Source organism: Culex quinquefasciatus, chromosome 3 (assembly GCF_015732765.1).
Source record: "Culex quinquefasciatus strain JHB chromosome 3, VPISU_Cqui_1.0_pri_paternal, whole genome shotgun sequence".
Lineage (NCBI taxonomy): Eukaryota > Metazoa > Arthropoda > Insecta > Diptera > Culicidae > Culex > Culex quinquefasciatus.
This window is the reverse complement of record NC_051863.1, coordinates 90948688-90963707: the sequence shown is the minus strand read 5'-3', so window position 1 is coordinate 90963707 and position 15020 is coordinate 90948688. Positions and strand designations below refer to the sequence as shown.

At 46.1% G+C, this 15020-nt stretch overlaps 1 protein-coding gene across 6 annotated transcripts in view; it reads left to right on the top strand.

Moving 5' to 3' along the window:
* The window catches only part of LOC6051347 (dynamin), a 515697-nt gene that overhangs the window by 251945 nt on the left and 248732 nt on the right, over positions 1 to 15020 (top strand). For all 6 annotated transcript variants that reach the window (XM_038263306.1, XM_038263308.1, XM_038263307.1 and 3 more), the window contains one exon: positions 14332 to 14448. In XM_038263306.1, coding sequence (XP_038119234.1) covers positions 14332 to 14448 — 117 coding nt within the window. The remainder of the gene's footprint in view (positions 1 to 14331; positions 14449 to 15020) is intronic.

Genomic DNA, 15020 nt, shown 5'->3' with positions numbered 1-15020 from the left:
ATAACATTGATTTTAGGCAACCCAAATGAATGAGTATAACGCAGCGCATCAGACAAAAAATGTTTTCAGTTCAGAGTGATCGGTGACGTTCGGCCTGCCTGAGCCGTTCGGAGACTGAGCCGATCAGAGAGAGAAGGAGAGTAGAAGCGAGAGTGTTCGGGAGCGAATGGTGAGAAAGTGACAAACAGTAGGAATTCATCAGGGCAGTATCGCGTCGCCTGCTATTTGTGCTCGCGAATGGAGTGGTTGATTTTGAACAATCAGGACCCTTGGTTCTTACCATTGTTCTTGTCCTTGTTCTTTCCAGTCTTGCCAGGCTTTCCAGTCTTCGGTTCAGACTCCCACTTGGCCTTCTCCTCTTTGAGGCCCTTCAGTTCTTCACGCAGGATAAGGATTTCCTGCTGTGCCTTCGCAAGCTCTGAAGGAAGAGGCGATTGGGCCCCTGGTTGAGACTAGTTCCTCAACCGTTGCTTGGAGGGCTGCATTCTGCTCCCGTAGCGAATTAAATTCACTATGGGTTACCTGGTCCTCTACTTCGATGGAGGAGTGAGAATCGTTGTGGACCTCAAGGGCTTTCACCCTATCCTCCAGCAACAGTCTCGCAGCTTTCTCTGTACTAGCCTCCTCAGCGAGGGTATTGTACTTCGATCGCATCTCCTTCCAGAGTTCCTCCGCTTGACGCACTAGCACCGTGAGTGACAGTCCGGATCTGGTGATGTCACTTCTGATATTGCCGGCGCTTCTGATGTGCTCGTTTAGCTTTGCGACTTCCTCGAGGGTGTAGTAGACGTTGGTCTTGCTACCCTCGGGCAGGAGGTCGCTTAGCGTCACGTGCGCTCGTTCGCGTATTGCGTCACTATCTATGGTAGGAGGTTTCCTCCTATTTCGTCCCGGTATGGGCGGTAGTTTCGGAGTTATCATCCGCTCTATCGGCCCTGTCCTCACCCGTTTTGGGTCCCCTAGGATCTTCTCCTCAGAGAGTGATCGCTTGTAGGTTCCCACCGCTTTATGCCCTGCCCCAGTCTTCGCGAACTGGTACACAGCATTTTTCACGATCAGCGGGCCATTGACTGCAGTAGTAGTGTGCGTGCGTACTAACGCGGTGTTGTACTTCGGCCGGTCCGTCGAGTTTACTCGCGAATCCGTGGTTATCCGGTTTACCGTGACGTGAAGTTCCCGTCAGCAGGTGTTGGAACCTGTAGTGAAGCGGTGCAAAACAAAATCCGCGTCCAGCGATCGCGAAATCGCCAATATTTCGCACGAAAAAATTGGTCGATCTTGCGGTTCAGATCTGGCCAAACAAGTGAACAATAAAGTGCTCCCCGGCAACAAGAAGCTCGTCGTCGTCGTCTTCGTTCCTTCGCATCGCGGTAGTGTTGTGTGATCGTACCGTCGTCGTCACGAACGGTCTGCGTGTGGTGTTGCTTGGAAGTGTGGAAGAGTTTTGGAAGGCGCACAGTGGGTCGGAGTGAAATAGTAGTGCGACAAAAAAAAATCGGCAAAAAGTTTTTTATTGTAAAAATTAAAAAGAAAATTAAAGGGAAAGAGAACGCAAGTGACCGCTGCGTACGTGCACCAAAGCCCCTCACCCCTCCCCCCTCCGCATCCAGTTTTTGGGCGGCTGTACCCCAGGTTAGGGGCGGCCCAAAACAACGTGGGGTTTCGACTCCCTTTCCCCGTGAGCGGCTGTTCCCAGGTTAGGGGCGGCTCTGAAGAGGTGAGCGACCCCCCCCCCCCTTCGAGCGTCTGTTCCCCAGGTTAGGGGCGGCTCGAAGAAACTGGTGTCTGGCTCCATAGTCGAGGTAAGCGTCTGTTCTCCATGTTAGGGGCGGCTAACAGCGGATAGAGTTCAGACCCCCTCGAGCGGCTGTTCCCCAGTTTAGGGGCGGCTCGAAACAGCGTCTGTTCCCCAGGTTAGGGGCGGCTGATTAACAGTCCCAGTGCCAGGGTGGGACTCTAAACAGTCCTGGTACGACGGTCCTCCGGCGAGACAGGGGGTTGGTGATGGCTACACGCACCCGCCGTAAAACAGTAGTGCAGAGAGCTCCAGATGCGAGCCGATCCAATCGCCGACCCGATTTTCGGGGATCCAGGGATTGGAAACTCGGGACGTGGAACTGCAGGTCTCTCAACTTCGATGGGAGCGACCGCATTCTTTCCAACGAATTGCGGGTCCGTGGTCTCGAAGTCGTGGCGCTGCAGGAGGTGTGCTGGACGGGGAAGGACCACCGGGAGTACGGTGACTACACTATGTATTGGAGCGGCGGCAATACACACGAGCTGGGGACAGCTTTTATAGTGTTGGGCGAAATGTCGAAGCGCGTGATTGGTTGGTGGCCAGTCAACGACAGAATGTGCCGGTTGAGAATCAAGGGCCGATTCTTCAACCTGAGCATCATCAACGTGCACAGCCCGCACATGGAAGCGACGCCGATGACAAGGACGCTTCCTACGAGCTTCTTGACCGCGAGTACAGGAAGTGTCCAAAACACGACGTCAAGATTGTCATCGGCGACTTAAACGCTCAAGTCGGCCAGGAGGAGGAGTTTAGACCGGTTATTGGGAGGTTCAGCGCTCACCAGCAGACGAACGAGAACGGCCTACGACTCATCGATTTCGCAACCTCCGAAACATTGCCATACGTAGTACCTTCTTCCAGCACACCTCCACGCAGAAAAATAAGGCATATTTGAATCAACAAAACGTTTTGTTGATTTGAAAATCAAGATTTTGTTGAATTAACGCTAAACGTCAAAGCAACTTTTTCAAAACAACAAAAGATTTTTGTGGAATTAAGAAAATCAAGGTTTGTTTCAACGCAAAATCGGCGTTGATTATATTCAACAAAAATTTTGTTGCTTCAAACCTCGTACAGGCTGATTCTACAAAACTTTTTTCTGCGTGTCCCTATACAAGTACACCTGGAGATCACCAAACGACACGGAGACGCAAATCGACCATGTTCTCATCGATGGTCGGCACTTCTCGGACATAATCGACGTCAGAACCTACCGTGGCGCGGACATCGACTCGGACCACTACCTGGTGGTGGCAAAGCTGCGCCAACGCCTGTCTGAGGTCAACAAGATCCGGTACCGTCGCCCGCAGCGGTATAACCTGGAGCGACTCAAGGACCATGAGGTCGCTACCCAGTACGCGCGGGAACTCGAAGCTGCGTTGCCTGACGAGGGTGAGCTCGCCGAAGCCCCTCTGGAGGCCTGCTGGAGCCATATGGAAGCAGCCATCAACGCAGCGGCATCGAGCGCCATCGGGTACGTGGACCGAGTTCGACGGAACGGCTGGTTCGACGAGGAATGTCAGGCGATTTGGGACGAGAAGAAAGCAGCGCGGGACAAGTGGCTGCTGCACAACACCCGTGGGAACAAGGAGTCGTACAAACAGTTGCGAAGACAGCAAACCCATCTCTTCCGGGATAAGAAGCGCCGCTTGGAAGAGTTGGAGTGCCAGGACATGGAACAGCTGTATCGCTCAAACGAAACGCGCAAGTTCTACAAGAAACTCAGTAAATCCCGGACTGGCTTCATGCCGCGAGCCGAAATGTGCCGGGATAAGGACGGGGGAATCTTGACGGACGAGCGTGAGGTGATCGAAAGGTGGAAGCAGCACTTCGACGAACACCTGAACGGCCCAGAGGCGGAGTACCAGGGCGACGGGGGGAAACGACGTCAGCGGTATGGTGGACGGCGAGGACGAGCCAGCACCCACGATGAGGGAAGTTAAGGATGCCATCAAGAAGCTGAAGAACAACAAAGCAGCGGGTAAGGATGGTATCGGTGCTGAACTCATCAAGATGGGCCCGGACAAGCTGGCGGCCTGTCTGCACCGGCTGATAGTCAAGGTCTGGGACACAGAGCAGCTACCGGAGGAGTGGAAAGAGGGAGTAATGCCCGATTTACAAGAAGGGGGACAAGTTGGAATGTGAGAACTATTGAGCTATCACCATTCTCAACGCGGCCTACAATGTGCTGTCTCAGATCATTTTCTGTCGTCTGTCGGAGCGAGCAAAGGATTTCGTTGGGACGTACCAAGCCGGTTTTGTGGAGGGGAAATCGACGACGGACCAAATCTTTTTGCTACGCCAAATCCTCCAAAAATGTCGCGAGTACCAGATCCCGACGCACCACCTGTTCATTGATTTCAAAGCCGCGTACGACTCGGTCGATCGCGAAGAGCTATGGAAGATCATGTACGAGAACGGCTTTCCCGGGAAGCTGATCAGACTGGTGAAATCGACGACGGAAGGGGCGCGGTGCAGCGTGAAGATTTCGGGAGCGATGTCCGACCCGATTGAATCGCGCAAGGGACTGCGACAAGGCGACGATATCTCCGGCCTCTGTTTCAACATTGGGCTTGAAGGTGTTATGAGGCGGGCGGGCTTCAACATGCGGGGCACGATTATCAACCGATCCAGCCAGTTCATCTGCTATGCCGACGACATGGACATTGTCGGCAGAACGTTCGAGGAGGTGGCCAGGCGGTACACCGAATTGAAGCGGGAAGCGGATAAGGTTGGATTGAAGGTGAATGTTGCGAAGACGAAGTATCTGCTGGCAGGAGGAACCGAGTCCCTTAGGACTCGCATAGGACCGAGCGTGACGATCGACGGCGACGAGTTCGAGGTTGTGGAGGAGTTTGTGTACCTCGGATCGTTGGTTACGACGGACAACAACTGCAGCAGAGAAATTCGGAGGCGCATCATCACCGGTAGTCGTGCCTACTACGGACTCTACAAGACCTTACGGTCTGGTCACCTTTCCCGGCGTACAAAGTGTACCATGTACGAAACGCTGATAAGACCCGTCGTCCTCTACGGGCACGAGACGTGGACGATGCTCGAGGAGGACCTGCAAGCGCTTGAAGTTTTCGAGCAACGAGTGCTTAGGACGATCTTTGGCGGCGTGCGTGAGAACACTGTATGGAGGAGAAGGATGAACCACGAGCTGGCGCATCTCTACGGCAAGCCAAGTATTCGGAAGGTCGCCAAGGCTGGCCGAATCCGGTGGGCCGGACACGACGCAAGAATGCCGGACGCGCTGGATGCGCGCCAACCGAACCAGACTATCAATCCGGTGAAGTTGGTGTTTAATTCGGAGCCGGCTGGAACGCGGCGGAGGGGGGCGCAACGTGCACGGTGGTTGAACCAAGTGGAGGAAGATCTGGAAAGTGTGGAAGTTCCGCAGCGGAATTAGAGAGTAGCAGCCCAGGACCGAGTCCAGTGGCAGCGCATCTGGAGACAGCTCATGACCCGGAGGTTGTACGAGCAGTAAAAGTAAGTAAGTAAGACTGCAGTCTCAGGCTGGTTCGCTATCGCCACGGCCGGTACTACTAAGGCAGGCTGGGAGGTAGTCCCCCCAGACTCCGCGTTTTCCACCAGACTTTCTTCTTGATCCGATGCTTTGGGTGCATCGGAACCCTCCTTTGAAATTTTTGAATTTGACAACATGCTGGTTCATCCCATGAGTCGCTAGGGGCCCCCGTTACGGTGTCGAGAGAAAACCGTAGCTGGGCCTCGGTAGCTTCAAGGTGGCAGCCCCACCCTGACCCCGAAACTAGGTATTCGTAGCCCCAATCCGGCTGCATACCGAAAATCACATCATTACGAACAATCAAGAAGGAATAAGGATCCGGAACAAATGGCACAGACCTAGGCACGAAAAGTACACCGATTGGAAACTCGGAACAAGGAACTGCAGATCACTACTTTTCGATGGGTATGAGTACGCTCTGTTGAACGAGCTCAAACCCCGCAACTTCGATGTTGTAGCACTGCAGGAGATGTGCTTTGGAGCTCACCATGTACCAGAGCGGCGGAGCCGAAAACAAGCTTGGAACCGGCTTCATAGTGTTGGGCAAGATGCGGAGTCGTGTGATAGATTGGGAGCCGATCGACGACCGGATGTAGGTTGAGGATTAAAGGCCGTTTCTTGAACTATCACATCTTCAACGTACATTGCCCACACGAGGAATCATCCGATGCCGAGAAGGAAGCGTTCTACGCGATGCTGGAGCACAAATCGACCACGTCCTCCTCGACGGCCGATTCTTCTCGGATATACGGAACATTCGCCCGTACCGCGGTGCGGACATCCACTCGGACCACTATCTGGTGGGTGCAAGCATGCACTCAAAACTGTCAACGACGTACTACTGACGACGGAGCCGGCTCCCACCGCCGTTCAACACCGAGCGGCTGCAAGACACGGCTGCGGCTCAGCACTACGTGCAGCAGCTGGAAGCAAGCTTACCAACGGAGGAGAAACTCGGCGCTGCCTCGCTCAACGATGGATGAAGCAGAATATGCTTGGCAAGGGGTTGGACACATGCTTGATCCGTAGGCATTTGGAGCAAATCCAGTAAATAATGGTAAATAATGGTAAATACGGATTCACGAGGAGGAACTTAAAGATTTGAGAGAAAATTTCGATCAGTGTGGGCTGTGACGTTTCTTAACGTCATTGGCAACTATCACCTAGATTAGTTTTGTATTTGAAAAAGATTCGGATGGAACTAGAAATACTAGAACTGCCCGGACTGGAGCCGGAAGCTGAGGAATTTGGCCAAATCATTTTTGGTCAAATAACTCCTGCTGAATAGAGCGGCAAAGGCGAAGGTGTCGTTTACCTAGTGATGGAACTGGGTTGTCGTTGATCCAGTTGTGTACGGTAAAAAATTGGCATGCTGTGTTCGACACCTATAAAAGCGGCACAAACCCCTCCCCCCACGAAGTAGCACCTAGCATCCCCGCTGATCGTGTGGAAGCTTACCCGGGACGACCCCGACTAAAGTATCGCAGAAGCGCTTGTACGGTCTTTCGCACATCATCAGCGACGTAGTGCTCTTGCGGTAACTACGCCCTGTCCGACTCTTGGGACAAGGCTCTGCGTCTGTGGGACTTGGCACTCTTGTATTGTCGGTTCCGTTATCCGTGCACAACCGTCAGATCATGTCCGCCTCGCGATTATCAAGTTGCAGAACATCAACCTGGGGACTAATTTTTCTAAAGCGTATGCTGATGTCTTATCGTTTTCGTCATAACCTGTTCACCGACAAAAAAGGTGCCGTCGATTGGAGGCGTAGCGAAAAGAGTTGGACTCTCCGAGCAAAAAAAAAAACACCTTGACCAGCCTTTTTATTTGGTACTGATTAATACATGTTAAATTGAATTAAATGTACGAGTACTTCGCACAGTACTTAGCTCGTTCTTCTCGCGATGCTTATGACGACGTATTCACCGGCCCAGACCCGATCCATTTTCTGCAAACATTACAAATTTTGTTTTATTTTAAGCTTAATTTGAATAACTCAATCGTGGAACTCACTCCCAGCATCCGCCTTTTTCATGGCTTGGTCGCTAACGTCTTGCCGCCAGTGCTCGATCAGCATTGACAAGAAGCGGGCCATCAGCGACAGGGAGCGCTGTTCCTTAGCTGGTGGCGGCTGCGTAGATAGCGTCCCGGCGGTTGATAATCTGGATCCTTGCACGAGCAGCAGCAGAGACTACTGTAACGTCGTTGAAACTAAGTCGTAGTCTACCTGGTGAGGAAATGTTCCCTGCAGGTTGGTATCCGCGGCGCAGCGAGGCCGGATCGAACTTCTTGACCGTTGTTGTCACCTTAGCAAACCCTAAATCATCCGCCCGGTCAACGGCTTCGTTCGCTCCATTACAAAGAAAGCTCTTGTGACAAAATTAACTCTTCCTTGGTCTGGATCTACTTTCGTAAAGATTCCTGTTCGTTCCTTGGCCCTGAAAATTCACGAAAAAGAAAGAATTTGAAAAACATAACCTATAGCTTTTATCCGTTTCTCCTTGAACTCACCCACACGTCCCGTTCCGTGGCAGCTCCCATTCCATAGATAGGTTGTATCCGGCAGTCACTTGCTTGTCGAAGAACCAATCCAATTTCTGGGCCACTGTTCCGGAATCCACTCAAGCAGGTTCAACTCCGGCTACAGGAAATTTTTCTGGGGTGCATCTTAATTTTACCGGAAAGTGATTGTGGCTTCAGTCTGTTGGGACTGCGAACCAGCTTGATGCTTGATAAAGAACTCGGTCCCGGTGTTGTTTGCCGGTTCCTTGGAATGCTAGTGGCGGTGATGGAACCGGGTGCGCTGTCTTGAACGCCGTCTGTAGCAGGACCGGGAACGCAATCGCTACTTTTCGTGTGCGTTTTCTTTTTTTCTTGTTTGTAAACAATAGAGGTTTCTACGTGCGCATGTATTGCGTGTACGTACACGAAAAAGATTGAGGTTAAATTTTGTCCGGCCAGCAAAATCAAATGGTGCGCTAGTGTGTGTACGCGAAACGTCATAAAGCTCTATATGCTGCGCGCGACGACGACAACTGACAACCTGCACCACTGAAATAAATCGTAAAGTAGAATTTCGTGTGGATGCACATACGGATTTTATTTACAGTTGGCGAGGGCGATCCACTTGGTGATTTCTAAGATCTGGAGGGAGGAGAAACACCCAGAAGAATGGATGGATGGTGTCGTGTGTCCCATCTACAAAAAGGGCGATAAGCTGGACTGCGGCAACTACCGCGGCATCACGCTTATCAACGCGGCCTATAAAATCCTCTCCCAGATCCTCTGCCGTCTGCTGACACCGTACGCACGGAGGTTCGTGGGCCCCTATCAAGCGGGGTTTATTGGCGCTTGGGCCACCACGGACCAAATTTTCTCGCTCCGGCAGATCCTCGAGAAATGCCGTGAGTACAACGTGCCCACACATCACAACTTCATCGATTTCAAGGCAGCGTATGATACAGTTGACCGCGAACAGCTATGGCAGATCATGCACGAGAACGGATTTCCGGACAAACTGACTCGGCTGATCAAGGCTACCTTAGATCGTGTGATGTGTCACGTGCAAGTAGCAGGGGAGCTAGCGGACCCCTTCCAATCGCATCAAGGATTACGACAAGGTGACGGCTTTTCCAATGCGCTGTTTAACATCGGACTTGAGGGAGTTGTGCGAAGAGCGGGTATAGACACGAGAGGCACGATTTGCAACAGGACAGTCCAACTTCTTGCTTATGCGGACGACATTGACATTATAGCGAGAGAATCAGAGACGGTGAAAAGGGTTTTCACCGCCTTAAAGACGCAAGCAAGACGAATTGGATTGGCCATGAATACGACGAAAACAAAGTACATGAAAGGGAGGGGCTCAAAGGACGTTGACCTCCCAAGACTCACCCCTTTAGCTGTGGATGGCAATGTGCTGGAGGAGGTGAGCGAATTCGTGTACTTGGGATCGCTGGTAACGGCCGACAACGACACCAGCTTAGAGATCCGGACTCGTATCCACTCCGCGAATCGAGCCTACTTTGGATTACGGAAAACCTTGACATCTGATCGAGTGCAACGCGCCACGAAGCTGACCCTGTAGAAGACACTGATTAGACCGGTTGCCCTCTATGGCCATGAGACCTGGACGCTGTGGCAAAAGGACGAACGAGCCCTTGGAGTTTTCGAAAGGAAGGTGCTGCGAACGATCCACTATAGGCCATCTCCATACAAACAGGCGGCCAAATTTTTTTTTTGCTTTTTAAATGTTTTTTTCATACAAATTTGGGTAATTGTATGGTATTGAAATGATATACGTCCATTTTTATGACTTTTCATGTTTTTCAATAGTTGATTGTTTATAATAAATAGTCTTTTCATACATTTGCAAGTGCAACAGAGTTGCGTATATATTGTATTCCAAGTTTATATTATTAAATTATGGATATTCTAATACATCCCCACTTTAAGGACAACCCCTCCCTCATCTTTCCCTCCTCCTCACCACCAACAAAATTTTTTAAGCGTAATAAATTCATTTTTAGTCGAATATTTATTTTTACTGCTGTGTGTTTCTTTTGTGAGTCCATGCCATATAACTTGAGACCTACCCCTTCACCCCCACCCTTACGGGCATAAATTGCGAAAATTTTAATCGTAAATTAAATAACAGAAAAATTAATTTTATCCGAAATATTAATTATGAAGTAAAACGATAAAATACAAAACATATTCCAACTAATCCTAATGTTCTTGTTCATGAAAATTCTTTTAGTTTCTGACGGCTTCAGGATATGAAACGAAAACGAAACTATTGGCACTACGCCCCCCGGGGCATGGCCTTCCTCTAACGTGGGATTTCTGCTCCAGCGCCTCTGACGAGACAGGAGAAACCGGTCAGGATATGTTAAAGGTTTTTTATGATGCTTTGTACTAACCAACATAGAACTTAAATGTGGATCAGTTTCAGATCGCAGAAATTCATCATGCTAAGTCAATATTTTGCTGGATACTTTTTTTCGGTATCAAACTGAGATTCTCCAGTTTCGCTTGAGAAACTTCGGTACGAATACCTTATTTTGACTAAGGTACTAGGATGTAACAAAATGACTTGGCGGGCATTCAGGTTTGTTCCGGTGGGTATACTGAGCCTAAATCCCAAATATGAGCTTGATTGACGTAACAGGAGCTGGCGCTCCGCCCTTCAATTTAAATGGATTTAACTCGTAAAAGATTTTTCAAAATGTCACTTTTGAGGCATTTTGCCACCAATGCGTTTACCAAAAACATCACTGGCGTGTAGGCCAGATCCTTGCGCATCTTTTGGTATATATAACATTCAAGTTTGGAACATCCTGGAGCTCGGTACAGACCTCCAAAGTTTGGCATTTTTAAAAAAATCGGCCCCGGCAAAAGATATGCGTCGCACCTCGCGACGCCCGAGACGCCATTTGATTTTGCTGGGACCGATTTTTCGAAAAAATGCCAAACTTTGAAGTTCTGTACCGAGCTCCAGGATGCTCCAAACTTCAATGTTATATATACCAAAAGATGCGCAAAAACTACACGCCAGTGATGTTTTTGGTAAACGCATTGGTGGCCAAAATGCCTCAAAAAGTGACATTTTTGAAAAAATCTTTTTTTACGGGTTAAATCCCATTTAAAATTGAAGGGCGGAGCGCCAGCTCCTGTTACGTCCAATCAAGCTCATATTTGGGATTTAGGCTCAGTATGCCCACCGGAACAAACCCCTGAATGCCCGCCAAAAAGACATTTTTGTTACATCCTACTAAGGTACTCAATTTTAAATGTAGGCAACAGAAAATTCCAATAAAGTCATTTCGAACTTCTTGAAACCAGGTATTGATTTTTTAAGCGACGATGCCCACGAAGTAGGTAGCAAAGCAAGTGAAATAAACGGGCGCATATGTAGATTGCAGCAAATTTTGATAAAACGTAAATGTTCAAAATGGCATATCTCCGAAAACGCAAAAATCGCAGGCTGGAAATTTCAGCAATGTAAGATTATGATCCAATCTTTCAAGTGATCTTAGTTTCATGTTTAGCATCGGTTAGCAAAAAAGTACTCGATTAACAAACACAAAAATAAGTTTTGTCAAAAAATGCTTCATTTATTCGATGAAAACTTCAGTTTTTGGTTTGGAAACAACATTTTATCTATTAATAGTTTCAAAGCTTATCTCATTATTTACAACGATGTATAATTGTCCTAATGAAATATTTAAAATGGCTGAGCTATGTTAAAATTAAACAATCAGTTTTTACGAAAAACGCTAGTTTACTCCATTTTGGCTTTCAGCTTGCTCTTCGGCCTGTGCCGCCATCCGGTCGCGCGCGGTCAAAGATCTACGCAAGCTGAAAGTCAAAAAATGGAGTAAAAAACTAGCGTTTTTCGTAAAAAAGGCTGATTGTTTAATTTTAACATAGCTCAGCCATTTTAAATATTTCATTAGGACAATTATACATCGTTGGAAAGGTAATGAGATAAGCTTTGAAACTATTAATAGAACAAACTTAGAGCTTTGAAAATTTGGATTTTTCTTAGTTAGAATGTTTACTTTCGAGCAGCCCGTGCAGTTCGTGGTTCATACGCCTTCGCCACTCTTTCTGAGCTGTACGTACTCCACCGTAGATCGCACTATGGTACAATGGGTGGCCAAGTTTCAAAAAAGTTACCTTCTCCAAATATTTTTTGGTATTTTTTTCTCGAAAGTAAACATTCTAACTAAGAAAAATCCAAATTTTGAAAGCTCTAAGTTTGTTCATTACGGAGATACGCAAGCTGAAAGTCAAAAAATGGAGTAAAAAACTAGCGTTTTTCGTAAAAAAAGCTGCAATCTACATATGCGCCCGTTTATTTCACTTGCTTTGCTACCTACTTCGTGGGCATCGTCGCTTTAAAAATCAAGAAGTTCGAAATGACTTTATTGGAATTTTCTTTTGCCTACATTTAAAATTGAGTACCTTAGTCAAAATAAGGTATTCGTACCGAAGTTTCTCAAGCGAAACTGGAGAATCTTAGTTTGATACCGAAAAAAGTATTCAGCAAAATATTGACTTAGCATGATGAATTTCTGCGATCAATCCATGAAACTGATCCACATATAAGTTCTATGTTGGTTAGTACAAAACATCATAAAAGTACCTCTAACATATCCTGAAGCCGTCAGAAACTCTATAATAAAATGAATTTTCATGAACAAGAACATTAGGATTAGTTAGAATATGTTTTGTATTTTATCGTTTTACTTCATAATTAGTATTTTGAATAACATTAAATTTTGTTATTTGTTATTTGATTTAACAATTAAAATTTTCGCAATTTATGCCCGTAAGGGTAAAGGGGGGGGGGGGTCTCAAGTTATATGGCATGGATGGACTCACAAAAAGAAACACACAGCAGTAAATAATAAATATTTGACTAAAAATGAATTTATTACGCTTAACAAAATTTTGTTGGAGGGTGGGAGGGGAGGGGGGGGGGGGGGGGGAAAGAAAGAGGAGGGAGGGGTTGTGTCCCTAAAGTGGGGATGTATTAGCTTATCCATAATTTAATAATATAAACTTGCAATACAATATATACGCAATTCTGTTACACTTGCAAATGTATGAAAAGACTATTAATAATAAAAAATCAAGTATTGAAAAACATGAAAAGTCATAAAAATGGAAGTATATCATTTCAATTAGAGAGCCTATATGGAGAGGCGAAATGTCACTCTCAGGGTTCCAATCGAACTGTCAAATCGGGGTTCCAATCGAGCAACAAGGTCATGTAAGAACAAGGTCGGAATCAATTTAAAAGCATTTTGGCAAAAAAACGAGACTTATAACAATCAAAAGTATTGTAAAACTGTTGTTGATGATAATCTGATAGTTTTTGTTATGTGTGTGCTTGTTCGGTACAAGAAAAGTGCCAGCACCAAAGAAAAACTACAAGTTTTTCAACCTTAAATTTGAATGACTTTGAGTGTTTGAAATTTCTCCCAGAACATTTCATTTCCCTATGTAGGTCCCTAATTTCAATACCATACAATTACCCAAATTTGTATGAAAAAACATTTAAAAAGCAAAAAAATAATTTGGCCGCCTGTTTGTATGGAGATGGCCCATAGTGCAGCACGGGCACCGCGTATAGTGTTCTAAGCTGATTGGTATGGTATGTATATGCGCGCAAAAACGGGAAATTGTCGAAATCGGCAAAAATCAACTTTTTTCACTAAAACTGCGATAACTCGAAAATTTCAGCGATTACCTATACATGTTAGGGTACCAAAGTTTTCGTAATTGAAATACACAAGTTTTGCGTCAATTTCCCGTTTTCGCGCGTGGCGCGTCGAAAAACCCGGATTTTATTTTCAAAAAATCATATCTTTGAATCCTGTTATTGAACCTCGCCCAATTTTTGATATGTTATGTAAAATTGTCCGAGGAGTCCGTTAAACATATTTTCAGATATAGGCTCTTTGGTCCAGACACCGTCAAAACGGCATTTGATGTTTTCATAAGGCTTTTACAAATGTTAGGCTAGATTTTTGAAACTCCAGATTATTTTTCTTGGAAGTCAAACTTATCTTCTTTCATTTGCGCCCAAGACAGCTAAAATTGGTTGAAATGGAGCGAAGTTATGATTTTTTGAAAAAAGTGTTTTTTGTGAAAATCGACGAATTTGGCCAAGGAACCTCCAGAAAAAATTTGAGCCAAATCGAAGCACTTTTATTTTTTTTTCTTTAACTTTATATGGAACTGCTGTATAAATCTATTATATAATGCAAACATTGGCAGTTTACTATCTTATTAAATTATTTTTTATTCTTGACCATGGCTGTAGCTTATCGAATATCGATGCCTCTGTGCTCTCTTAATGCTAACTGTATAATAGGCAAGCTTTGTACAAAAAGCAGAGAGGCATCGATATATGGATATTTATTATTCTTTTGTGTTTATTTGGGTTGGAACAACTTATGTGCAAATACAACATTTTCCTTAATTATTTTAGGATTACAAGCAATTGGAACTTTCTTGTGAAAGCACGGATGACGTTGATTCGTGGAAAGCTTCGTTTTTACGTGCGGGTGTGTATCCAGAGAAAGACACTCCAGCCAATGGTGAAGAAGTAAGTAATACCATCCTGATTGTTTATGCACTGTTCTAAACGTTCTAAATACAAAGTGCGTGGAACACCTATACTACCCATAATTTAAAATTCGGCTATTATGCCAAATCAAGTATTCCGAGAAAAACTCGTTTTAGTGCTTGTCACAAAATCTCCGTCAAGACAATTTCCCATAAGAGTGGCATCCCGAGCAGACGGAAATAACTTGGGAAGGTCAGTTTTTGATATTGTGAGAAGATCAAAATCCGTTATTGGGATGATCGGATTAGTTGTTAAAATAATAAATTTCAATAACAGAGATTTGTTCGAAAAATAACTCAAATCGTTATTGCTCTGTTATTGCAATAACATAATAATAACATAGAATCCAGAACAATAAAATAACAAAGTTAGTTATTCTGAGCGATGGATGGGGAGCACCCAAATAACAAAAGCTGTTATTTATATGGATTGATTGCATAACAAAAATGATATTATTTTATCACATGGAAAGCTACCCGAGCCGAAGTTGGTAATATAAAAATTACAGAACTAATGAAGCATAACATTGTTACTCAGGCTGTTACAAATAT